This window comes from Zonotrichia albicollis, chromosome 23, assembly GCF_047830755.1.
Source record: "Zonotrichia albicollis isolate bZonAlb1 chromosome 23, bZonAlb1.hap1, whole genome shotgun sequence".
NCBI lineage: Eukaryota > Metazoa > Chordata > Aves > Passeriformes > Passerellidae > Zonotrichia > Zonotrichia albicollis.
In genome coordinates this window covers 2,806,160-2,832,549 of record NC_133841.1, presented here as the reverse complement: position 1 = coordinate 2,832,549, position 26,390 = coordinate 2,806,160, and the positions used below count along the sequence as shown (strand labels likewise).

General features: G+C 45.9%; 3 protein-coding genes across 3 annotated transcripts; all 3 read left to right on the top strand.

Annotated features, from left to right (window-relative positions):
* The first annotated feature begins 223 nt into the window (after positions 1–223).
* On the top strand, positions 224–4,719 carry LOC102069300 (keratin, type I cytoskeletal 14). Its single transcript, XM_074557534.1, has 8 exons — positions 224–1,605; positions 2,376–2,458; positions 2,649–2,805; positions 3,007–3,168; positions 3,332–3,457; positions 3,551–3,777; positions 3,941–4,029; positions 4,446–4,719. The coding sequence occupies exons 1-8, from the start codon at positions 1,165–1,167 to the stop codon at positions 4,463–4,465; spliced, it is 1,305 nt and encodes a 434-aa protein (XP_074413635.1). The 5' UTR covers positions 224–1,164; the 3' UTR covers positions 4,466–4,719.
* A 4,206-nt stretch (positions 4,720–8,925) lies between these two features.
* LOC102065070 (keratin, type I cytoskeletal 15) lies at positions 8,926–13,135 on the top strand. Its single transcript, XM_014272277.3, has 8 exons — positions 8,926–9,692; positions 10,529–10,611; positions 10,765–10,921; positions 11,123–11,284; positions 11,448–11,573; positions 11,667–11,893; positions 12,443–12,474; positions 12,848–13,135. Exons 1-8 carry the CDS (start codon positions 9,243–9,245, stop codon positions 12,865–12,867), a joined length of 1,257 nt encoding a protein of 418 aa, XP_014127752.2. The 5' UTR covers positions 8,926–9,242; the 3' UTR covers positions 12,868–13,135.
* Positions 13,136–16,888: 3,753 nt separating this feature from the next.
* On the top strand, positions 16,889–26,390 carry LOC102069478 (keratin, type I cytoskeletal 19). The gene is made up of 9 exons (XM_005494383.4): positions 16,889–17,043; positions 20,916–22,020; positions 23,374–23,456; positions 23,772–23,928; positions 24,158–24,319; positions 24,446–24,571; positions 24,688–24,908; positions 25,626–25,654; positions 26,129–26,390. Exons 2-9 carry the CDS (start codon positions 21,592–21,594, stop codon positions 26,146–26,148), a joined length of 1,227 nt encoding a protein of 408 aa, XP_005494440.2. The 5' UTR covers positions 16,889–17,043; positions 20,916–21,591; the 3' UTR covers positions 26,149–26,390.

Sequence of the window (26,390 nt, the reverse complement as noted above, 5' to 3'; positions counted from 1 at the left end):
ATCTGAAAATTTGTTCCTCTTCAAGGCTTTTTTCAGTTTCACAGGAGCCTGATTAGTAAAGATGGAAAAAGCAGCTCACTGCCATTCCCTATTGCATGGGCAGTGGAAAAAAGTACACAAGTATTTCTGACTCTCTGTTGGGTGGCGCAAGGTATTCTGTCGTGGTTGCAAAACACCCTTCACTGTAATGAGCTCAGGTAATGATGATATTTTTTCAGATCTAATCTTTGGCTGTTTTAATCAAACTTATTTTTTCATTGTATTATATAATTCAAGGATGTATTCTGAGAATTTACTATTTAAGATGCAGTGATGAAAATATGCAAAGTAAAATATTTCTCCTCTCAATTTCCTCTGAGTCCATTTAAAACCATTACAATAAAATTAGGAGCTCTTTGATAGGAAAAGATTTAATATCTTTTCCCTTGCTCAATGTAACTTTCATGGCTGTTACACAGAGTTTTCTTCAAAAAGAAAAAAGACTGTGATCCACATGCTGCAATGTTCAGAGAAAGCTGAATGCCAGCAGGACCTTATTCAACACAGAGTGAAAAATTTGGAGTCAAGTCTTCTTCTGTAACAGACATGGGAATGCAGTCTTCAAAATGTTAATTTTGGTGCATTAGATTCCTATAAAGCTGATGAAATTTGAAATAAATCAATGAATGAAGAGCCCCTTGGAGGCTGCTGGTGTTATGAATCATGTCTGTGATCTCAGGTGGAAGACTAAAGCTGAGCTACTGAGCTTCAAAGCATAAAAAGTAATGGACACAGACAATGAAGCAGAAGCTTCAATAGCTGCCGTTACCAGCGCGATATTGCCAGATTAACAGAAACTGAGACATACGACATTGTTCAACAAAGTATCCAACAAGGAGCCACCCACAATAAATTATAGTGCAGCTAGATGTGAATCAACTAAGACATATTTGCGCTGAATGGTAATGTCTTTTACTTACCTCAGACAAAATTCCTCTTAGCACATCATTTTTGGCATGAGCACTATGGCTGGCAAACCCCATGGGAAGCTGGACTGCCTGGCAGGTGACACCCACCTGGGCAGGTATAAATAGCCACCAGCAAGGACAACCCGCTGCACTTGGATTTCCTAAATCTCGCTGTGCACAGCTTTGCACCTGGGGCTGAACATCTGATCCTTTCACCATGAGCTGCAGCATCAAGAGAACGTCCAGCACCTCGTACCGGAGCGGAGGAGGAGGTGGCGGCGCCTGCGGGGGCAGCAGCGGCCGCAGCTCCTCCGTGTCCTGCCGGCGCTACGCCTCCTCCGTCATCGGCGGGGGCAGCTACGGCGGCGGCCTCAGCATGGGCACCATGGGCAGCATGGGCAGCATGGGCGGCGGCTTTGGCGGGGGCTTTGCGGGCAGCTGCGGCCCCGGCGGGGACCTGCTGCTCAGCGGCAATGAGAAGGTCACCATGCAGAACCTCAACGACCGCCTGGCCTCTTACCTGGACAAGGTGCGGATGCTGGAGGAAGAGAACGCTCAGCTGGAGCACCACATCCGCGAGTGGTACAGGAAACAAGCTCCCAGCGTTTCCAAGGACTACAGCTCCTACTACCAGACCATCGAACAACTCCAAAGTCAGGTAAGATCACCCTGCCTCCATCTCCCACGTGCTCCTCTCTCCTCTAAGGCCTTCCTCCTTCCTCTTTGCTTCTTCCTCCTCCCTCCATCCCCAGCTCTGGGCTCTACCACCTGTGGGATGGTCATGCCGATGGTACCTCAAGCACAAACCTGCTGAGCTGCACCTCCCATCCATCCCCTGGCTGAGCAAACCCTCAGAGCAGCCCACAGGCAGCAGGGCACAGCCCCAGGCAGCAGCAGCTCCCCCAGCCACAGACACGCTGGCTCACGCCATGAACATCCCACGTTGTGCAGCTGCCTCCAAACCAGCCATGTGTGGTTTGCAGTGCTTCCCTCTGCTCGCAGCCACATCAGCTGCATGGAGTGCAAAGCCAAAGTAGGATCTGAGCTCTCTTTGTCCCTTCACACTCCTGCAGACAGGACTGAGGTCTTCCATTACAATCAGCTCACACAGTACCAAAAAAACCAGATTAAACAGATACTGTGAAAAAGCACTTTATATAGAAAGGGCTGCAAACACTCTTTGGGACTCATAAGGGCTGAGTCTAACTTGAGAAAAAGAAGAGCAAGGATTTGGCAGGATGGTCTGTGATAGCAGAAGCTTCCCTGAAAAGTAAAGTTGGATTGTTACCCTTCCATATGGCCCCTGCATACTGCAAGAAATACTTTTAAGACCCTCAATAACACCCTACCAAAGCTTAGAGCCTTCTTTCTGCTTGTCCTGGAAATAGAGAACACAGAAAGACTTCTCTCCACCTTCCTCTTTTGCAGATCATTTCTGCCACTGTGGATAATAACAGAATGCTTCTGGACATTGATAACAGCAAGATGACTGCCGATGACTTCAGAATGAAGTGAGTAGCTCCCTGTGAACCTTGCATGTCTGTCAAATCCCTCTCATCATCATCTAGGAACAAGGGAGGACTGCCCCGGGTGCTATTACTGAATCATCCTGTTTTACTGGAATACTGATCTTAGAAAGATGTGTGCTATTGACTGTCAGTATTTCATTTCCCCATTTCTCTGTCTCTGTGTGTGACACAGGTATGAGAATGAGCTTGTCATCCGTCAGACTGTGGAGGCTGACATCAATGGCCTGAGAAATCTCATGGATGACCTGACTCTTGTTAGATCTTCACTGGAATCTGAGCTGGAGTCCTTGAAGGATGAGCTGATTGCTCTCAAGAGAAACCATGAGGAGGTATGATCCAATGATAAATAGCACAGCCAAAGACACAACCCATTGATTCTTCATGGCTCCCATCATCACATATCAAGTCCATTTCCCCTTAAGCCATGGGACTGTCATTCCTTTGTCCCTTTGTAGTGCTTTGTCCACAGTCCCCAGCACAACAATTGACCTGTGTGTGTGCTCTTGTCTCTCTCTCTGCACTCCCTGCAGGAAATGAGGCAGCTCCAGTCCCAGACTGGTGGCGATGTCAGCGTGGAGGTCAATGCTGCCCCTGGACAAGACTTGACAAAGATCCTGAATGACCTTAGAGATGAATATGAGCAGATCATTGAGAAGAACCGCAGGGAGGTGGAGCAGTGGTATGAGGTCAAGGTATGTAGGAATGCCCAGAGTGGAGTCTCCTTTGGTGGCACAGCCCAGACACCCTGGTACCAGGACTGGCTGAAACAGAGAGGCTCCTTGCAGATGGGAGCTCTCATTCAGCAAATCTGCTCCCTTGGGGCTCAGCAAGTGTCTCTGGGCTTTGTCTCTGCAGATCCAAGAAGTCAACCAGCAGGTCACTTCCAGCAGCCAGGACATCCAGAGCAGCAGCCACCAGCTGAGCGAGCTGAGGCGCGAGATGCAGAACCTGGAGATCGAACTGCAGGCACAGCTCAGCACAGTACGTGGGGCAGCATCTGCGGGCCCTTCCCTCCCTGGCATGGGCAGGCAGCTGTAGAACTCTGCTCCTCATGTCCTGTGTTTGCCTTTCCAGAAAAGCTCTCTGGAGAACTCCCTGGCAGAAACCGAGTCTCGCTACGGATTCTTGATGCAGCAAATCCAGGTGCAGGTCAACTCCGTGGAGGAGGAACTGGCCAGCATCCGCTGTGAGATGGAGGGGCAGAGCCAGGAGTACAAAATGCTCCTGGGGATAAAAACCCGTCTGGAGCAGGAGATCCAGCAGTACCGGGCACTGCTGAATGAGGGGCAGCAGGATCTTGTGTATGTATTTCATATTATGACAAGGGAGTCAAAAGAAACCCTCATGTACTTATTTGCCAATAGAGCCCTATTTGTCCCTGAAGCTATATCAAGATATCTTTCAACTGAATATCCAATGTTAGTAGGTTTTGATGAATTCTCTGTTGGCTTTTTTTTTTAACAGTGCCTCCCAAGGAGCTTTCCAAGGAGGTGGAAAATCCTCCCAGTCATATTCTGCTTCCTTCTCTCATTCCCAGTGTGGAGAAATTTCAGGTAAGTCAATACTTTGTAAGGGTGTCATTACTAGTGGGTTCCATCTGCCCCAAAAGCTACAATGTATTTGGTCAGAAAAAGGTTTGTTGTTTGGGCTGGGAAAGATTCCAAGGTCCATTAGCCTGGGAGTGAGAAACCTCATTACTCTGTGGCAGCAGAATCAGGGGTTAAAATACAGCAAGTGCTGCTCTTCCCTCTGCCTAAATATAAAATATAGTTTATAAGCTTTATTGGATGGGAAACACTTTTTTGCTTACTGGAACAATAAAAAATACAGTTCTGAGAAAGCGCCCAGAGTGCTGCTGGGCACAGAGCCTCTGCTCCTGTGCTGCTAACACTGTCAGGTGTAAGAATTCCACCCAGCAGGAATGCTCAGACTTCCCCTGAAGGCAGTGATTTGCTCTGTGCTCACACAGGGCAGTCAAGAGTGTGCTAGAGCAGCAGGAGAGACCTTGGCACTGCCCAGCTGCGACGAGAGACGCCCACGAGTTTCTGCAGCACGGCCGAGAGAAGGGTTTGGAAGAGCCTGGTCACCTGCCCCAGCACCCCCTCCTCCTGCCTGCAATGCTTGGCTTACTCAACTTGTCTTTGGCAACTCATTCTTTGTCAAAGAGCTTACACTCTGCTGGTAACTCTGCTTTAATAAATCTTTATGTCTGCAATTCAAATGACAACATGTCTGAGAAAATAAATGTAAGCAACCTCGTGCGGGTACTTATCCAGATCATCCAGTAAATACAGGCTGTGGAGTTGTACTGGGTACGTGATCTCTCAACAGTCCATTCTGTACTAGGAAAATGGACACAGTGCTGGGATAGAACCACTGAGTGAAAGGAAATATCAGGAATTGTGACCACGGCTGTGTGAGGTGGGACAACAGCCAGCCTCTGCTGGGGGAACTGCTGGGTGAGGCTGGCAGAACTCTCTCTTCACAAGCAAGAGATATAAGGTTGCAAAGAGAAACCTTGTTGCCAGTTCTTGACACAATTTTTCTCCTTCCGGAGATGTAAAAAACAATTTACCATTTTGTTTCTTAATGGCTACTAAGGGGTTGCTTTCTGGCCCCTTGCCTTGCCACTCGTACTAAAGAGCGGATTATGCGAGTGAAAGGAGAAAGAAAATGCAAATGATGGGTAACGATCAGGAGATGAACTGTTAATTTACTAAACTGTGCCCAATGGTACTACTGTGAGTTATCTGAGTCCAATAATCTCATCACAGCCAGAGTAGTGAGGGAAGGAAGGTGTGACTCAGGAGAGGTTCTTCCAGTATGAAGGGGCTTCCTCACAAGTATTTCTACACCTTCTGTTGCACAGAGAATGACGTCTTGCTGACTTCTGTTGGGAGAAACAGACAGCAAGACAATGGATCTGTTCCCTTCAGCGTCATGCACCAAAAGCATTCCAGTGTTTTACGATAGAAATTTCAATTGAAATACTGATATAATACCAAGAACCCAATTTCTGTTAGTACACACAGCTGGTTGATAGTCTGCCTTAACAGAAATGAGAGACACATTTCTTTCACTGAAGGTATCTTCTATATTTTACTGCTTAAGAACATAAGATATGCAACAAAATTAGAGATGAGACAGCAATATTAAATTAGGGCAGCTCCTTTAGATATATTTTGCTTTCTGAAGATCACAGTGAAGCCCTTTACAGACTCTGACTGTTGTGCACCAGATACACGAAATCAGCCATGTATCACTTACTGAGACGTTTGTCATTTTGTCCCTCCCCACTGATTAAACCTGTTTTCTAGTATTTCCCATTTCATTTCACACTGAAAGATTGATCTGTTGGGGTAATGCAATTAAACATTTTCTCTCCACAACCAACTTAGAAGAGTTGGATTTTGCTTAGGTCTTCTGTCAGTAACCACATGCCTTGGCTCTGCCAGCACAGCACCCTGACTGCAGCCTGCAGTGAGTGTCCACAAAGAATACATTTTCTACTTCTGTTGAAAAACTGACTTTTATCAGTCCAGCATCAGGAATTTGTGTGAATAAAAGCCTGTCTACAATGAATAAAAAGCTCATTTCAGGTTTTAACTGTATAGAAAGTGATGTAAGGCAAATGCAAACATGGCTTTTGTCTCTAGAGGCTGCCAGAGCTCACTCAGGTCTCAGCTGTGTTTACTGCAGCCAAAGGAGCTGAAGGGGACGTCTTTTAAAGCCAGATTATGGAACCTTAAACTACAGAAAATGTCTATAACTGAGGAATTTAGAATTCAATTAGTTACCATCATTGATTACAGGAGCGCATGGAAGCAGGTAGAGAGAAAGGGAACAGGAAAGGATCCTTCTGCTGGAAGAGCTTAATTTCCCTTGGGAAGTATCTCTAAATTTGTCCTTTTTCAGTGGGAGGAAGGACTATGAGTAATGATTTAGCTCAGCTGTAGAATTAAAAAAGCTCAGAGTTACTAGGATTTTCTGTAGGATTTTCTATACATACACAGGTTTATGAGCCCACCCCACGGAGTGACATAAGAGGAAGACAAGCCCAGAATGAGGGGTTGTGGAAATCCTACAGCTCTGAATGAACTGAGCAAATGCTCAGGTTGAGTGATGCTGCGGGACAATGGATGAGGAATGCATAAATGGGGTTCCTGATGAAACTCTTGGGAGTAGCACACTTCTTACCAAGACCACATTTGACTCATTTACTGTAAAACAATTAATTACCAGTAATTGTATCTAGGATTGTCCTCTCCCTCTGGTGTCACTGAAGACATACATCCAGTAATGGCATCACAGCCTCTGTGGAAACCACAGGCTGCTTTGGGTTCTTCTGCCAATTTGGGGCATCCAACTTCACCAGTGAGTAAACTCACACTGGGAAAGGATTCACAAGATTCCTACTTCAAACAAAATTCTGACTTGCAGAGGTCCATGGGGCACACTATGAACAAAAGGTCTGCCAGGGGAAAATGTGATTTTAAAGTTCTTACAGTGCCTTTGAATGGCTGAGGAGCCTCAACATCTACAGCAGAACATGTCTGACCTGCTTGTCCACCGTGAAAAGTAATGGCTCCTGAACAGTCTTGGCTCTTTTGGCTCCTGAACAGCCTTGGCTCTTCTGGCTTGTGAACTAAATCAGCAGGTCCAAACTCACAACAGCCAACTCAGGCCAAGAGCCACAGGACAGTGGCCAGAAATGCACGTGGAGACATGGAAATACTCCCAAGTTACAGAACAGTCCAGGGATGAAATGTTTGAGATGCAGTTATGGCAGTAAGGATGGTTAGAGCACCTATTCAAAAAAGAGGAGAGGAACAGAGAGACAGAGAAAAGGCACCTGGTGACAGTATGAAATTACAGCATTGGGAAATGTCAGAAATTGTTGGGCCGGGTTTTGTGATGCAACGACGCTGAGGAGGAGATATAAAATCAACACCTCTGGCACTAACACCAATCAGCAATAAACTTCTCATACGGGAGAATAAAAGTGCATTTCAACAATCTAATGAGGAAAATATGACTAAGGAATCACACCCTGTGAGAAAATAATTTTTATTTTTTAATAAAGATGACTCAGTCTCAATAACATATGCAAAGCAGCTGGTTCTGACGTGTGGATAATTAGAGAGCTACCAATAAAACAACAATCATAATTATGTAGATCAAAGGCTCTGTGATATGGGGGTGGTGGTGTGTCAAGAAAGAGGGTGAATGGTTTTCCATGATCCTTCAGTCAGCTATAACACACATTAGTAACTTTATGGATCTAATAATCACTGTGGCTAAGAAAAAAAATCCTGCTTGAGCCACAACTGCAGGGTGTGTGTAAGTAACAGCATAAATGGAGAAACCAACAACAAAAAATTGAGTAAATTATAACTTCCAAGTAGAGATGGATTTCCATCAAAGTTCAACCCTCACATAATGAGACCCCTTATCCTTCAGGCTTAAATTCACATTTTCCAAAAGTTATTTAAAGGCAAAATTTCCTTTCCAAAGAAGGGCTTATCACAATCTGCCCCTTACCAAAAGGCTGCAGTGGTACAGCACTAAGGGAGTGAAGGTAAGGGGGGATTTAGAGGGTCATCACAGCTCCCTCTGTTATACAAGGATGAAATCCCCAACATCAATTGACTGAGATCAGATTTGAAACTCTCTCTTCCATCCACAACTCCTGCAATGGAAACTCTTCAAGACCCTTCTGCTTCCCATAGTTAAAAATTTCCCCTTGGTTCCCAGCCCAAACACACTCAAATCCAGACTGTGCCCTTTCCTACATGGACAATAGGATTGTTCTGTATTTCAAAAAGCCCTGGTACCTCCTTCCTCAAGAACCAGCTGATAACAATCTCAGCCTCTATCTGGCCAAGCCAAGTCCTCTTTCCTCTCCCAGGATACAGCCAATGCAGCCATATAGATTTCATGTACATATTTCAGTTTAAGATAACCCCTGAGTGATTGGAAATATGCACAAAAATGTTTAAAAACTCACAGCTTTAAAATGGCATTACTGCATGCATACCAGAGCATGAGACAGGAGGATTTCCTGTAAGTGATACCACCAGAGTTTGGTGAGAACAGAAATAACACAGCTGCTGTTAAGTTCATTCTACTGTGATTTACCACTAAGTATTCTGAGAGACAGTGCCCACATTGAGCTTTCTTTTCTGGGGAAAAGAAATTCTAAACCTGAACTCTAGATTCTGACTTAAAAAAGAAATTCTGAAGAGATTCTATTTCCAGAAGTGGCAGTTCCAAGACGAATTTCAAGCAGCCTCACACAAAGGGTGTTTGAGTTCATACTTCTCCAAATCTGAAATTAAAGCAGAGAGATTAGGTGGTTCTTTCACCACCTGTTTTGAGGACAAAAGAAAATTACTCCAAAGAACAAAGAACAACTATTAAAATGAGTCTCACTCACTAAGTAGCCAGCAACGAGCTATCTCCAACAAAATCTAACTCACAGCCACCCACCCGAAATTGCAGTGCAGGCTTGGGGTGAATCAGCATGCAAACCCAGTACCTGGGGGGAGGGCTGTCCCAAGCCCCAAAAGAAATTCCCCTTAGCACATCACTTTCTGCATGAGCACTATGGCTGGCAAACCCCATGGGAAGCTGGACTGCCTGGCAGGTGACACCCACCTGGGCAGGTATAAATAGCCACCAGCAAGGACAGCCCGCTACACTTGGATTTCCTGAGTCTCGCTGTGCACAGCTTCGCACCTGGGGCTGAACATCTGATCCTATCACCATGAGCTGCAGCATCAAGAGAACGTCCAGCACCTCGTACCGGAGCGGAGGAGGAGGCGGCGGTGCCTGCGGGGGCAGCAGCGGCCGCAGCTCCTCCGTGTCCTGCCGGCGCTACGCCTCCTCCGTCATCGGCGGGGGCAGCTACGGCGGCGGCCTCAGCATGGGCAGCATGGGCACCATGGGCAGCATGGGCAGCATGGGCGGCGGCTTTGGCGGGGGCTTTGCGGGCAGCTGCGGCCCCGGCGGGGACCTGCTGCTCAGCGGCAATGAGAAGGTCACCATGCAGAACCTCAACGACCGCCTGGCCTCTTACCTGGACAAGGTGCGGATGCTGGAGGAAGAGAACGCTCAGCTGGAGCACCACATCCGCGAGTGGTACAGGAAACAAGCTCCCAGCGTTTCCAAGGACTACAGCTCCTACTACCAGACCATCGAACAACTCCAAAGTCAGGTAAGTTCACCCTGCCTCCATCTCCCACATGCTCCTCTCTCCTCTAAGGCCTTCCTCCTTCCTCTTTGCTTCTTCCTCCTCCCTCCATCCCCAGCTCTGGGCTCTACCACCTGTGGGATGCGGTGTTGGTGGTACCTCAAGCACAAACCTGCTGAGCTGCACCTCCCATCCATCCCCTGGCTGAGCAAACCCTCAGAGCAGCCCACAGGCAGCAGGGCACAGCCCCAGGCAGCAGCAGCTCCCCCAGCCACAGACACGCTGGCTCACGCCATGAACATCCCACGTTGTGCAGCTGCCTCCAAACCAGCCATGTGTGGTTTGCAGTGCTTCCCTCTGCTCCCAGCCACATCAGCTGCATGGAGTGCAAAGCCAAAGCACCTGGATGGAAGGATCTGAGCTCCCTTTGTCCTTTCACACTCCTACAGACACCAGCTGGAAGGACTGAGGTCTTCCATTACATCCAACTATTTTCATATTTAGATGACTTACAGCATCGGGCAAAGCCCACGCTGCCTCCTACAGCCAGAGTGCAGAACCCCATGGGGCTTGGCCATTTCCCAAAATAAATGTTCTTCTGTTCTTTCCCCCATCAATATACTCTTTCATCAAAACCTTTGAAAAGCCAAAACCTTGCACACTAGTCCCTATGGCAATTGAGGAACTTTCTGTGGCCTCTGCACTACTCTATAAACAGTAGTAACACTCTACTAAAGCTTTGTGTCTTTTTTTCTGCTTTTCACTTTCCTTCTGCCAAAGTGTTCTTTGGTAGAGTTTTCTACCTGTTCTAGATTCTGGAAATCTAGAACACAGAAAGACACCTACTTCCCCTTTTGCAGATTATTTCGGCCACTGTGGACAACAACAGGATGATTCTGGACATTGACAACAGCAAGATGACTGCTGATGACTTCAGAATGAAGTGAGTAGCTCCCTGTGAACCTTGCCTCTTTTGTGTCCCAAATTTTATGAGACTCATGAATGGAGGTGGATGAAGCCCTGTCTAAAGTGATGTGATCAAGCCTACACATCGAAATTAAATGAGTGTGCAATGCTTTGCTTTCCTTTGGTACAGGTATGAGAATGAGCTGGTCATCCGTCAGACCGTGGAGGCTGACATCAATGGCCTGAGGAACATCCTGGATGGTCTCACCAGCACTCGGTCCTCCCTGGAATCTGAGCTGGAGTCCCTGAGGGATGAGCTGACTGCTCTCAAGAGAAACCATGAGGAGGTACGATCCAATGATAAATAGCAAAGCCAAAGACACAACCCATTGATTCTTCATGGCTCCCATCATCACATATCAAGTCCATTTCCCCTTAAGCCATGGGATTGTCATTCCTTTGTCCCTTTGTAGTGCTTTGCCCACAGTCCCCAGCACAACAATTGACCTGTGTGTATGCTCTTGTCTCTCTCTCTGCACTCCCTGCAGGAAATGAGGCAGCTCCAGTCCCAGACTGGTGGCGATGTCAGCGTGGAGGTCAATGCTGCCCCTGGACAAGACTTGACAAAGATCCTGAATGACCTGAGAGATGAATATGAGCAGATCATTGCAAGGAACCGCAAGGAAGTGGAGCAGTGGTATGAAGTCAAGGTAGGTAGGAATGCCCAGAGTGGAGTCTCCTTTGGTGGCACAGCCCAGACACCCTGGTACCAGGACTGGCTGAAACAGAGAGGCTCCTTGCAGATGGCAGCTCTCATTCAGCAAATCTGCTCCCTTGGGGCTCAGCAAGTGTCTCTGGGCTTTGTCTCTGCAGATCCAAGAAGTCAACCAGCAGGTCACTTCCAGCAGCCAGGACATCCAGACCAGCAGCCACCAGCTGAGCGAGCTGAGGCGCGAGATGCAGAACCTGGAGATCGAACTGCAGGCACAGCTCAGCACGGTATGTGGGGCAGCATCTGCGGGCCCTTCCCTCCCTGGCATGGGCAGGCAGCTGTAGAACTCTGCTCCTCATGTCCTGTGTTTGCCTTTCCAGAAAAGCTCTCTGGAGAACTCCCTGGCAGAAACCGAGTCTCGCTACGGCCGCATGCTCCAACAAATCCAGGCGCAGGTCTGCTCTGTGGAGGAGGAGCTGGGCAGCATCCGCTGTGAGATGGAGGGGCAGAGCCAGGAGTACAAGATGCTGCTGGGCATCAAGATGCGCCTGGAGCAGGAGATCCAGCAGTACCGGTCGCTGCTGCAGGAAGGGCAGCAGGATCTTGTGTATGTTCTCTGTTTGCAGATAAGGGCACCAATTTTATCACAAGCTTTTCTCTCTTGGCACTTACAGAAGATAGAGCAGAATATTTTACTTGTCTCTAGCTGAAATCTCAGTTCAGCAACTTTTATTCACGGCATCTGCATTGAAATGTGTCTATCAAAAACCTCATCATCAAATCAAACGTCAAGGGAAACACAGAGCATATTGTTACTGCCAGGTTTTGAGTTAATCAGTTCCTCTTGACCTGTTTGCACAGAGTGAATTCCATGAGAGGAATCACCGTGCCAAACTAAATTGTAATGAAGTTCCTTCTGTCAGCAGACAAACAAGCACAGCTGGACTATTAGAGTACAAGAATTTTACTGCAACAGTCTCTTGCTGTCTCTGCTTTTATCATCTTCTTGGAAAATACAGCTGAATTGAATGAAATGAAAATACGTATATAAAAATACATTTGCAAGATCCAGGAAAAGCTGAGCTGTTACATGCACTGCACATGATGTCAGTATGTATTTATTGCTCCCTTCATTAAAACTCCTTTCCTTTTACAGATCATGTCAAGGAGCTCTCCAAGGAGGAGGAGGTATGTCCTTTCACTCTTACTCTTCTAGTTCTCACTGTCATGGTCAGTCTAGTGATAAGGCAGGTAAGAAATATCTTCCAAAGAGCATCCAGACTTATGGCTTTCACATTTTGTGTTTCACCCCTTTTCCTGTTAATACCAACCTTGTGCTATGGTTTCCACATCTGCAATTGCAGCAGGGATTAAACCATTCACAGACAAAGCTCTTCATTTCAAAGTGGTTTGGCTCCAATTCCAGAGACGGGCTAAGCTCCTTTCCCATGCTTTTGCTAACAAATGGATATTTAAATAGTGGATGGGTCTGAAATGTCAATGCTGCAAAGAGACTCTTGGTTTCCCTATCAGAGCAATGGTTTTTTCTTTCTTTTCACAGGACAGTCAAGAGTGTGTTAAGATACCACCGACGTGTTGGACTTCCCTGATCCAGTCACTGCCATGGGAGCAGCCAGCCCTCAGCGTGGTGTGACCTACCCTGCTCTCCAAATGCTATCCATGAAATCAAAATTAATAATTACTAGACTTCTCCTAAAACTATTTACCCCTCCCTTTTGATCCTGGCCAACACTGTGATCCCTGTGCTCACACACAGGTCTCTGCAGTGCACTTGGTTCTCTACTGAACAACAATCCCTCAAATAAAGCTTTATCTTTCTGCAATGCAAAGAAAACTCTGTGTCCAGCAGTCTATTTGGTATATTAATATTGTATTTACACTTAGGTGTAACAAGTCAGGTACACAAAGAAATTAAGGTTGCGTGGATTGTGTAATATGGCTCCAAAGAAATACGTGAATTCTAAATCATATGATGACTGGATAAAATCCTGGAGATGAATAAACACATCCACATTAAACTCAAGGGTGACACCTATGGGGGACAGAAAGGGGTGAGGGAACCTCTTTTTCATAGAATATGTTGCAAGGGGTGTGCAAGTAGTTGATTTGCCAATTCAGCAACAGAAATGAAAAATCAGGATTAATTAACCCCAAAATTTCTTGAAAATTTTGTCAAATCAAAACCACTTTTCCTTAGTCACTGAACAAGAAGTCCTATTCAGACAGCCCCTTCCCAGCTTCTGGGTGAGAGTTCTGTCTAATCTTGATCAATTAAACAAAGGGTTAGATCAGGAAATGAGTGAGGAGTTTGAAAACTCTACTAACCCAACATTCAGTTGTTGGGATTATTCCTTCTGACATGTTGGAAAATCTGAATTTTATCTGGAAGTTCCACATGGAGGAGTGTGTTCCTATATTCCATAGGTCATTCCCAGATCCATGGTGTGTGGAACTCTGATGGAGAATGGCACGGTGCAGGCAAGGTTCAAGCTTTGTTACCAAACCTGCCCCACTTCGTGTTCCACACTCAGCTTATTTGGGCTCAGGAGAGGAATAAAACGGGGGAAATACCTCAGTCATTTTAAACGGAGAAATCTGCATTTCAGTGTTTGATTTGCAGGGTTAAGGAAGCTGCTGAACAGGGTCAGCCACATAGCAGGGGAGTGACTCCACTGCCGCCCTGCCCCAGACCCTGGGTGGGTCTCAGAGGCTCCATTGTTCCCTGAACACCTCCTAAATCACATTTCTTATCCTGTCACGCAGCTTTACACTTACACTTTGGCTTGCAAAGAGTCAGGACAGGTAAAACATCATGGTTTTGGATAACAAGGTATTATTTTAAAATACATCAAACTGCTCCATGTTACAATCCAGGCAGAATCCTCAGCACAGCAGGAAAGGGATGAGTCAGAGAAAATATTTCCATGGGAAACAAAAGTTTGTAAAGTCAAAGCAGATCTGCCACTCCTTGGAGTCACAACAGGACTCTTCTGCTCTGCGCAAGCAACAGAGTTCCTTCTGCCTTAGGATCCCTTTTACTCCTCTCTCTTATCAACCAGTGCTGACTATCCCAAAACCCCTCAGCACTAGCCAGCTGAAATGGACTTTGGGATCAAATACCTTCTTTAGGCACAGTTTAACTAGGAAGAATGTCTGTAATCCCAGAAAAGAGCCATTTAGGAACATTCCTGAGTCTCCTGCTTCCCTTCTGCTCTCTTTTAGGTCTGACACGTTTGCAGTGGCAGCATGAGAGAATGCTGTTATTGAGGCTTATCCTGCTCCAGTGGCATGCCCCACAGCTCCGTACCAGGGACAGGATTTATCTGTGGGTGACAGTGTCCTCCATTTGGGTCGGCTCCCTGGCATCCTCTGATGGCAATTAAGGAAACAACAAGTAGGATTTGTGACACAAACTGCTCAAAACACTCCCAAAACTAAACTAAAGCCTCAGGCCTGGAACACGGTTCATACAAGGAAAGAACAGATTCATTAATAGGAAAATCGGCGCGTTTTTGTTTTTATTTTTATGTCACGCCTTGGATTCGGTGGCTGTGGTTAACAGCAGGGCCTGCAGGGGGCGCTCTGTGCCGCTCCTGCTTCCCAAAACCCCAAATCCCACGGTTGGTGACTCAATTCTGGGAATTAATCATCTCCGGGTGGATAATCCAACATTTTCAAGAGGTTTCATGAAGATAAGAGAGTGAAATGGCTGTATGGGCAGAAATTGAAGAAAAGAACCAGAACTGAGTGGACTGGGTTGTCCAAGGGGCTTCACTCTGGATCAGGATTCTGACACAGCTCCAGGATTGAGACCCACAGCAATGCTTCCATTTGCAAGGGCAGCTGTCAGGTATGGACAGGCACACAGCCCACTGCTCCTCCTGGTGCCTTTGTGCTCAGCCCTGCCAGGCTCGGGCACCCCCGGCTACAAGGAAATGGAACCACAGAGGTGACAAGGCAGATTTCCCTCTTAGCCCACCACCAACTCAAGGAATGAGAAAAGAAACTCTGCCTCACTGTGCCTGTAACAAACAGCAAGAGGAAAGGAAGCTGCTCCTGTGACATTTCTGACATTTACCAGCCCACCATCACCATGAAAAATAGCAGCAGCTAAGTTAAGTAAATATGAGAATTCATGCAGGAAAATCTTTTCTCTCTGTAACAATTTCTGTTAGGTTTCACATCACATATAACACTTTGGAGTGCTAATCCTAACAAACCTCACAATTTCTTTAAGTGTTTCCACATCGTGGCTGCTGTATCCCTGGAGGTGTTCATGGCCTGGATCAACCTGTTCTAGTGGAAGGTGTCCTTGCCTGGGGCAGAGGGTGGGACTGGATGAGCTCTGAGGTCTCTTCCCACCCAAAGCATTCCATAATCCCATGATAAAGGACAAGTGACAGCAAACACGTAGTCTCAGGCACAGCAGAGCTTGTCACTGTCATATTTTCTGAAAAACTCCTCTTTGCCCAAGATTCTTCTCCTGGGAAGCTGAGACACCTCAGGGAAAAAAGAAAATAATTATCTGATTTGCTTCTCTTGGGTTGGAGTTGGAGATCGTTTATCCAACATGTGAATTATTTTGACTTAATGATCAATCATGGTCTGGCTGGACTCTGGAAGGAGTCATGAGTTTTCATTATCATTCTTGTTAAGCCTTCTGTCTGTATCCTTTCTCCATCCTTTAGTATAGTTTTAGTATAGTATTCTTTTATATAATATAATATAATAATAAATTAACCTTCTAAAAATATGGAGTCAGATTCATAATTTCTTTCCTGCCACAGGGAACCCCAAAAATGCCACTGGAGCTGACTCTCAGCTGTTTTAGCAGTGCCTAAAGAGAGGTTTCTGCACGCTGCAATTACTGCTAATGGAGCAGTTGGGAGCCCACGCTCTGCCAAGCCTGGCTCCAGGGAACACCTTTCCCTGCACACACCTGCATTCCCAACCCATGCAGGGCTGGCATCAAAGCCACCACAGCCTCAGCAATCAACATTTTCTGACAGCATTCCCAATCTTAGTTCAGTGCTTTCCCACAGCCTGATGTCAGACTATTGAAAATCACAGCGCTCACATACACACACATAGATTTTAAATAAATTCCAACAACTCCTTTCTGTCGAAAATGCTGTTAGAAATCATGTCACCAGATTTTTATCAGTTGTGAAAGCTGAATGCATTAGGAAAGCATGAAAAAGCACTCAGAAAGCACTTCAGTCACTTGCTTTGCTGGTGGTGGGCTGCCCAAAACACAGACAGTTGGCACAAACCTCAGTTTTTAATTAAAGGAAGATTTAAAGCTGATACGGGTGGCAGAGTCTGGTCAAAAACCCCAGCTCTTAGTTAAGGTATAACAATCAGGAGTGCCCAGGAAGGGACTTTCCTAGGTACACACAAACATGAGTAACTCAGTCCTTTATAAAAGAGGCATAAACTGCCAAAAGTACTGAGAAATCCCCTTTGTTCCCTTAAAGCTGAGTGACCAGCCAGGGCAGGCAGAAGCAGGGCTCCAAAGGGGTTTCCATGGGCTGAGAGTTGCCTTGAGCACCAAGGGTTACCAGCACCTCCCTGGCAGCAGCTCCACCAACCAGAGGCTGCAGGATTTGCTCTCTTGGATTGTCTCACTGAGCCCAACCAGAGATCTTCAGGCTCTGAGGATTCCTGTCAAGAAAGGCTGAGTATGAAACCAGCAGCAGGATCAGGAAAGTTCAAATACAAGGATCCACCAGGAGGGTACTAAGAGAGCTCCTTGTTTTCTAATTAGACCCTGAACTAATGTTTAAACTAATGTTTAAGGCTTGCACAGTCAAATCTCTGTCTTTACTGGAAGCTGTGGCTTACTCCTGTGATCAGAATATATTCTTACAAAATTAACAAGAGAAATAATAATATAGAAGTCTATAAATACAAGTATATGCATGTAAATATATGAGCACAGAGATATAAACGACACACAAATGCTTCACTGATGGGAACAGAATAAAACAGCTCAGCTCTGGGCTATGAGCCCCATCCTACTCTGTGTCCCTCCCAGGTCTAGGATTTATTTTTGAGCAGGAATTTTCCATGTGGAGTATGGGAAGATCCCTGTGGATAGCCCCAGGGCTCCTCCCTCAGTGCAGCATGCAGAGGCCATGGCAAGAGTCCAACAGCCCCAGCCTGGGACAGCTTCAGTCCCTTGGGCCTTGGCACTGCCTTTGCTGCTGCCTGCAGAAACCTGACTTTTGGAACACATCCTCCTGTCAGTTGGATGTTTGACTCTCAAATAATAGTTTCCAGCCCAATCATACCTTGCTGAGATTTACCAGCCAGATAACAGGTTAAAGGAAGTGTGAAAGTACATCCAGTGAGTTGATTTGCACTCCCCAGGGCTTGGTGCCCCAACTGAGCCTTCCTTCCCACACAATCTTTAATCACACGATAAGAAAATTTGGTTTATTTTCCTGTCTCAGGTACTTTACTCCACTATTTACTTTATCATTAGAGTTCTGGAATGATGGAGGAGTCAGGAGTTTAAAGTTAGTTATGTTTCTAGGGAAACAGGGACAATAATGAAGCATTTCCACACCACAGCCAGTTTCAAGGATTTGTGAAATGTTTACACTGCTCCCAGTTAAAGTGCTTGAGCTCTTCAGGAGGATCTTCTATTTATTTTCCTCATACCAATCTGTTTAAATGTTCTATAAATGGCAATCATTGACAAATTAAATTCTGTGCCCCAATAGCAGTGCAGCAGCTTGGGCAGGAATCATTCCAGATCAGCTGAAATCATTGATCCATCATTTCTGTCCTGCCATGAACAAACCAGAGCCCTGGACAGAAATGTCTTGTCCTGTATCTTATTTTCACAATTTCTGTTAACACAGAACCCTTACACAACCTTGTTTCTCACCTCTTTCAGTGCAGAAATGATGCATTCCCTTCTCCACAATCCCTCTGCTTCACAAATATAATAATTTTGAGCAAATTCCCTGTGTTGCTCTGCTCTTCCCAACCCTCTTCTCCAGCCACTCACAGCTATGTGTGCATGTGCTGGGACCTGCCTCTTCAGCACAGCAGCATTCTTGTCTCACAATCTATTGGCACATTCACAGAATATATAGCAATGCCAGGTTTTGAGCATTAAAAAAAAAAAAAGAAAAATATTTATGATGGGCTGTAAAAGTCAGACAGCTGAGAATTGTATCTTGGGTAAACCATAACTGCAGTTACCTTGGTACCAGTTGCAGATCAGAGCTTGTTGTCACTGGCTCTTCTCACAAGGAAGTTTAAAAGAAAAAATAGAAAATTTTGTGCTTGAATAAAAAGCTGCAAATACTTCATGCCTCTGATCTTTAAAAGGGGAAAAAAACATTCCAAGCTGTGATCTTAATAGGGCCTGTGACATGATCAGTGGGGAGGGTGGAAAAAGTTCATGTGAGCAAGAGAAGAGATGAAGACTCAAAATGTGCACATGAAAAAGCAGCATATTTTCATTGATGGAAGCAAAGGCAGAAATGAAAAATTACCAGAAGGGACAAACAGTTCAAAATTGAAAAGATAAATCCAGAATAATATATTGGCTTTGCTCATTCATTCATAGATGCATGAGTGGAACTGCAGGCACCAACAAAGTTGCTTAAAATGTTCAGTAAGTTCATTAAAGAGTAATTCATTATCTATCCCTGGAAGCAAATTCAGCATGATGTGAAAAGAGAGAAGGATACAGCAGTGTCCTCAAGGGCAAGAAAAAAAGGGTGCACAGGACAATTAATAAAGCTACCCCGAAACAACTGAATGGTTTTATAAAGCAGCAGTGACTGGCAAAGCAGAGAAGATAAAAGATAAAGCAGAACCAGGTCTTAGCCAGGAGCTTGGGTGTGTCTGGATGACTCTGCTTGAAAAAATGTGTCTCCCTTCCCCTCTGATAAGGTGCAGATAAGGGAAATTCCCTGTGCTGACCATTCCTTATTGGGAAAAAGCTGATCCTACCATAAATTAGGTTTATAGTACTGGCAGAAAAAGAGACTTACAGTGAATGCTAACAGCACCTTCTTCAGCTTGCTGTACTGAAGGCTTTCCCAAGCATTTAAATACACATTCTCACCTTAAGGGAGTCCTTACCAAAACAAACACATGCAAACATTAGGGTGAAACAGAAATTGAAAGTCGAAAGATTTAGAAAGAAGTTTTAGCAAAAATGCTTTGTGAGGGACTGATTTAGTACTAGGGGCTTATGCTGTATGTGGTGTGATAAATCAGATTAATCCATTTGACTGTGTGTCCCAAGCCTTTCTTCTCCTGACACTTCAGCTGTACTTCCAAACTGGCACTAAGAATTGCAGTTCATTCTTTGGGAGATTCTTCCCTGTAAGCTCATGCAAACCCAACCTGATCAATATTCTGACAGTGCAATATATGGGGATTGCTGCTTTTACTTTTTACTTTACTCAAGATATTGCAGAGGCCATCCAGAAGCCTTCCAGATCCCAGTTTTCAGGAGCTGGATCATAAAATATTACGCAGCACCACAGATTAGTTTTTCATTTTGCACAACCCAAAAATACACTGCATTGAGGTCCTGATATGGGAGTCCAGGCAATGCTGAAGGAATCCCTGGAGGGACAGATGTTCATCTCTCCATGCACCAGGAGGTAGATCTCAAAAATAACACGCTGGTATTTAATCTCCTTTCAGCTTCTTGCTTTTCTGTTCAGTGAAGAAAAGCACATGCACTGGTGCTCTTTACACTCTCAGTATGGACTTTAACAAAAAAATAACTGTTCCCCAGTTGTTTTCTCTCAGTCACCTCCTGACATCAATATTTCATCTGTTCCCAGCCCTTGGAGCAGTTACTGGCTGGGCAGGTTTGTCCCACCCAGGGCTGAACAGGACATTCAGGTCTCCAGAAGGAACTGGTGTGTCTCTGGCAGCAGGAGCATCCCTGGGCCTCTGAGGAAAGGCTGCACAGCACTGCAGTGCAGGATGGAGAGCTGTGGGAGGCAAAACCTGCACAGAGAGCAAAGAGCTCTGCTGTGGTGTCCTGGGGCTGAAGTGTGGAACACATCCTGTGTGTATCCAGTGATATATTCACACCTGAGTCACTGCAGAATTCCTCCTGCTATGGCCTCCTCGTTACCTGGTGATACAGGTGCCTTGGCTGGCCTCCCATTTGCTGTTTGCTCTTTCCCTCCCTGAATTTGCCCCGCAGTTTGACACCTCTGTACACAGGGAGTGCAGCTCATTGTATAGCCTGAAACACCTGGAGCATTTTTCATGGGTATAGAAAGGCCTGGCTGCTCCCAAGAGCTGTAAGTGCTGCCAGGCCAGAGCTTTCCTTCCATTCTCTTTCCTTCTCATTCCCTCCAAATTCTGTAGAACTCCTCAGATATGTTTTGGAGGAAGGAAGTAACACAAGTTTTTGAAAATCCATCTTGGATAATAGAGGACCTGAAAATTTTAGAAATAACATTTTCATAACTCTCAAAGACCAGAAGACAGTGATTCTGTTTCTTCTCTTTGCTTCTCCCTTTCAGTAGCAATCAAAGGACTCAGTGTGTAATCAGACACTTGTTTCTGCTCACTCTCCAGGTACTCAGGGATGTCACTGCTTTTCTCTGCTACAGGTACAGCCATGGCTGCTTCAGGAGGATTCTTGTCTGTAGAAAACCAGACTCTCAGATACAGCACGTTCTCTGTTAGCCCAAACGGAACCAAGAGTAAAGATAGAAAGAGTGAAAACTTCCTTTCTGAAAGAAGACATTTTCTCAAGGGGAACGAGGGAAACAGAGGGGTGGGAACGTGAAGGTCCACACACATTGTTCACCCTCTGGGCTCCTTGCAAGCTCTGTTATCAGGCTGAATCACTCTGTTAAAACAAGGCTTTGTGTGACTCCCTCTGACCGCGGCTTGGCCGCAGTGGGTGCGCTCCTAACCCCTTTGTTTCCACGAAGGCAAACTCTAACCAGGTTTAGGAACGCTCCCCTCGGGAGGGAGACGCCTCCTCCAAATCCCACCTTTCGCTTCAAGCTGCAGAGGTCCGGGGGAGGGGATCCCTCCCCGTGTGGAGGTACTGGGGGAGGAAACAGCCCACTGCACAGCCACTGACCAATAAGGGGAACCGCCGTGTTGGCAGAAGGCTTAGGGCTGATAAATTCCATGGGTCTCAGATAACACATTCTGGAGACAACTCCCATTGTCACCGGCATAAAAGCAGTGCGGTGGGGGAGCGGGGCACTCTCCTGCTTCGGGATCACGAATCGCTGAGGTGCAGCTTGGGTCGGGTCCGTGCTCTTCCTCCCCATGGCCAGTTACAGCTTCAGGCAAACCAGCTCCTCCGTGGTGGGGGGACCCGGAGCCTCCTCCCTCCGCTTCGGGGGCAGCTTCAGGGCCCCCAGCATCCACGGGGGCTCGGGTGGCAGAGGTGTGTCCGTGTCCTCTGCCAGGTTTGTCTCCTCTGGCCTGGGAAGCGGCCTGGGGGGAGGCTATGGTGGAGGCAGCTTCAGCAGCAGCTTTAGCTATGGGGGTGATGGGCTCCTGTCGGGAAATGAAAAGGCCACCATGCAGAGCCTCAACGATCGCCTGGCCTCCTACCTGGAGAAAGTGCGAGCGCTCGAGGAGGCAAACTCTGACCTGGAAAGCAAAATCCGGAACTGGTACCAAAAACAAGGACCAAGCCCAGCTCGGGATTACAGTCCTTATTTCAAGACTATTGAGGACCTTCGAGACAAGGTAGGTGTTAATATTTCTCAAAAGTCATCTTAGATTCCCACTTACAAAGGAAGCATGAAACGCCAAAAATATCCTTAGGGAACTCCTAGAAAGCATTGCAGGTCATGGGAGGGAGAGAGAGATGAGATGTAAATGCAAGGAATGGATGGAGGGTTAAAGTCAATTCAATATGGAATTATCTATTTTTTTAATGCTAGCCAAGAGGAGGTACAAACCAGTCAGTGGGGGATGCCCAAGTACTGAAGTCTGATAATGTTGGCTTTTAACAAAGCCTTTGTTTATACACGTGCTGGTCATGCACAACACATATGACCAGTTAATGTATGTATGACCATATATAAACTGATTTATAATGAGAGCCAAGCTGTGACAGCAACCTGCCCATCTCTGCAATCTCTCACCTGCCATAGAGCTTGAAAACCCTCAGAGGCCCAGACATTCTGCTTTAACAATGAAAATAAAAACGGCTTTAGAGTATTTTCTTTTTTACATTTCCCATACTCAACCTTGGAATTAAGTGAACTGAAAGATCTGGCATAGGAAAAAAGGAAACAGCAGACATGAAGTAATCAATCCCATATATAAATGCAGGATTTGCCCCAAGAGCCCATGGGTACCTGATAACAGATTGCTGAGGTGATACACACCCTGCATAACACAGGGAGTAGCTGATTAACTATGTAAATAAAAGAAAGAAAACTTGAGGTTTAGTTTTCTGAGTTCAGCCTGGAGTTCATGACCGCTCCCACGCAGGTTGCTTCTCCTTGCTTCAACCCATCCACATTCACTCCTGATTTAAAATCTGATGGCAATGGGATTTCCTCCTGTTAGTATTCTCTTCCCTCCTTTCTTTTGCTCTCCTTAGTTAGGGGTGGGAAACCATACAGCTGGTTTGTGGATGACCTTTTGAGTTTTAGGAGTGGCAGGCATAGAAGACATGCTTTCCAGGTAAAACTGAAAGAGATTCCTTTAAATAAAATTTCCTTCAGAGGCTTTCATGATGCATTAAAATAATACATAAACACTGTCCTGGTATTCTAGGAAATAAAATTGTGATCAAAGTGATCTTTCAAAGTCCTTTCCCTCTCAGCCAGAATGTAGTTTTGTCTCACTGTGGAACTTCTACCAAAAATGGCTTTCACTTCATACACTGGACACAAGGATGTGTCCAAAACAGAATCCTGGCAGAAGTGTGATAAATCTGTATGACGTGTTTGCTGTAGATCATGGATCCTTCCCTACACCTCTATTTGTTGTAGCTACAGGTGAAATAGACTCTTCACTCTTATCTGCACAGCAGGGAAGCTGATAACAGTTGTGTCAGCCTCAGCAATGAGCTTTCATTGTTTGCAGATCCTTGATGCTACCATTGATAATGCCAGGATTGTGCTGCAGATTGACAATGCCAGGCTGGCTGCTGACGACTTCAAAACCAAGTGAGTAATTTCTGAAAGGAAAAAGATCTCATGAGTAGGCAAAAATCCTTGTTGAGCCAAAGGACAGTGAAACAGGAATGGAATGCCCCTAAAACCCCTGTGTGAATATTGGTTTGATCCTATGCATACAGTTCAATCTTCATGTCTTTGCTAAAAGCACCACTAAAAATTTTGCATAATGAGGAATACGTGGAGAATGGTTTAAGGCTTGATGACATTTGCTACACCATAAATCCTACAAACCCAGATACATTCATACTGTGTTTCTTGTGGACTGGGTGATCAGTGAACCTGAATTTGTTTTGCTTTTTTAAGGTTTGAGACTGAGCAAGGCCTGCGCATGGGCGTGGAGGCCGACATCAACGGCCTGCGCCGGGTCCTGGATGAGCTCACCCTGTCCAGAGCCGACCTGGAGCTGCAGATTGAGGGATTAAAGGAGGAACTGGCCTATCTAAAGAAAAATCATGAGGAGGTAAACCCCAAGAAACACGTTTGAAAGTGGCACTAGAAGGAGTGGAGTCCCTCAGGATTGCCTTGGGCTCTCCAACAGTGAGGGAAAGATTCCTGTGTAGACTGAGATCCCTCCTGCCAGTATCTCAGGGGAGTCAGTCAGCCTTAGCCCTTGAAGAAAGGACAGAAGGTTCATAACATTTTCAGTTTACAATTGTGCCCTCTTTTGTCTCCTCTGCCTTTCCCCACAGGAGCTGAGTGCCCTGAGAGGACAAGCAGCCGGTCAAGTCAGCGTTGAGCTGGACTCTGCTCCAGGCATTGACCTGTCCAAGATCCTGGCAGATATGAGGGACCAGTATGAACAGATGGCTGAGAAGAACAGGAAGGATGCTGAGGCCTGGTTCCACAGCAAGGTAAAACCCCTCCATATTGTACAAACACCAACCACAACAATCCGTGAAAGAAACAACTATTAAAACACACAGAAAAATGCTGTGACAGCCCCCCACATTTCTCACGTAGTGTTTTCCCTGTCTCAGACTGAAGAGCTGAACCGTGAGGTCGCCATTAACACCGAACAACTGCAGAGCAGCAAGTCCGAGGTCACTGACCTGAGACGCACCCTGCAAGGGCTGGAGATCGAGCTGCAGTCCCAGCTCAGCATGGTACGTCAGACTCGGCACTGCCTGACAAACCCCCACTGAAAAGGGCCCTTATTTCCCTCCCCGCACCAAGTCCTGCACTGGCAGCAACCTCTCCTGCCTGTGCTTTGCCCTGACAGAAAGCGGCGCTGGAGGGCACCTTGGCCGACACAGAAGCGCGTTACGGGGCACAGCTGGCACAGATCCAGGGGCTGGTTGGCAGCATCGAGGCACAGCTGGCTGAGCTCAGAGCTGACATGGAGCGCCAGAACACCGAGTACAAGATCCTCATGGATATCAAGACTAGGCTGGAGCAAGAGATCGCTACGTACCGCCAGCTGCTGGAAGGCCAGGAGTCCCAGTAAGAACCTTTTGCTCAGCCTGACCATGTCATGGTGCTCATTTGCCGCAGCACCTTGGTTAACACAGTACTCCTAGAGTTATACAATTTGTAACAAACTTTTTTTTTTTGTAATTTTTTTGGAGCTAGAAATGTTAGAGTGTTCATTTACATGAAGTGAGACCTCAAAGAGTTTCTAAACAGGAAGGGGAACTGACAAGCAGCACAGTAGATTAACTGCAACTACCAGTTGAAGTGATCAGCTGCATCACAGTCAGAAAAAGTGCCAATAATAATGTTTTACAGAATATAAAAATTAATACCAAATTCCCATAAACTCCCTGTTACCAGGTGGAGAACTCTTACCCAACAGGAATCAGTGTGGGAGGAAATACTGGGAAGAGAAGTGAAGGCAGTCACTGAGTGACTCCCACATGGCAGCACAGTTTAATCTCATCTCATACAGCCTCAAGGAGGAAAAAAATGAGGCAGGGGTTGAAAGGTTTTGGTTTGCTCTGTTACTTCTTTTCCATAGTGTTTTTTACCAATGCAATTTAAAAATGTATTTCCTAACACAACTCCCTGTCCTTTGCTGAGAAAGAGTGCAGGGAGATGAGCATCTCTTCCCTGACTGCACACAGTGTACCTGATTGATAGATAATTTGCTTTCATCAATCCTCATCTCATTTTGCATTTGTTGTATTAACTCTTTTTCCAATTGTTCTCTTTGCTCCGCAGGATGTTTGGCTCCCTTTCGGGAACTGCCGGTAAGAATTCCTTCTCTTTCAGGAGAAGTTTTATTTTCTAAAACCACATAACTGATAGTTATGTCTGTTCTAGAGACTGGGGTCTGCATAATTTGTCACAGAAAAAAAACCATTATTTCTCTGGTTAGAATGGAACAAATTTCAGCAATTAAAATATGTCAGATATCAGAAAAACATCTCAGACTCTGCTGAAGTAAAGCACAAAACACTTAATCATTTCCCCAGATGAAAGGACAGGGGAATTGAAGCTTGGCCTGCTTGGGGGAATTGCAGGAACATGCCAGTAAAACCTGCCTTGAGCTGTTAGAGGTCAGCAGTGTCATAAAAGGGATGAGTCAAATCCAGGTGATGGAGAGGAAAAGTTCTGAGAGAAGGGAATGAGAGATGAGGCCCCAGGCAAGCTCAGTGCCCACCAGAGTGCTCTGTGTGAGCTGGGCTAAATTATTGCTGTTCTTTTTCTCCATGTTACTGCAGACAAAAGAGACAAGCACTGAAGGTACTTCAAAGGTCATCTGCAAACTGAGAAAAAGCAGACAACACATGTGGATTGAGATGGAGAAATCACTCTGAACAGCTGGAAATTACTCTTGAAGCACAGAAGGCTCTTGGCCACACAAAGTTTAGGCAGATTCATTCACTTAGTGATGATTAAGATGCAAATTGGGTCAGCTTTGCAATTATTTCTAGGTTTTGCATGTGTTGAATTGCTGCATCTACTCAAATAAAGATGATATTC

Bases quoted from the DNA above. Each gene is read 5' to 3' on its own strand.
- LOC102065070 (XM_014272277.3), top strand. From the start codon at position 9,243: ATGAGCTGCAGCATCAAGAGAACGTCCAGCACCTCGTACCGGAGCGGA. The intron at 10,612-10,764 runs GTGAGTAGCTCC...CCTTTGGTACAG, and splicing joins GCTGATGACTTCAGAATGAA to GTATGAGAATGAGCTGGTCA. The intron at 11,574-11,666 runs GTATGTGGGGCA...TTGCCTTTCCAG, and splicing joins TGCAGGCACAGCTCAGCACG to AAAAGCTCTCTGGAGAACTC.
- LOC102069478 (XM_005494383.4), top strand. From the start codon at position 21,592: ATGGCCAGTTACAGCTTCAGGCAAACCAGCTCCTCCGTGGTGGGGGGA. The intron at 24,572-24,687 runs GTACGTCAGACT...TTGCCCTGACAG, and splicing joins TGCAGTCCCAGCTCAGCATG to AAAGCGGCGCTGGAGGGCAC. The intron at 25,655-26,128 runs GTAAGAATTCCT...ATGTTACTGCAG, and splicing joins CTCCCTTTCGGGAACTGCCG to ACAAAAGAGACAAGCACTGA.
- LOC102069300 (XM_074557534.1), top strand. From the start codon at position 1,165: ATGAGCTGCAGCATCAAGAGAACGTCCAGCACCTCGTACCGGAGCGGA. The intron at 2,459-2,648 runs GTGAGTAGCTCC...TGTGTGACACAG, and splicing joins GCCGATGACTTCAGAATGAA to GTATGAGAATGAGCTTGTCA. The intron at 4,030-4,445 runs GTAAGTCAATAC...GTGCTCACACAG, and splicing joins CCAGTGTGGAGAAATTTCAG to GGCAGTCAAGAGTGTGCTAG.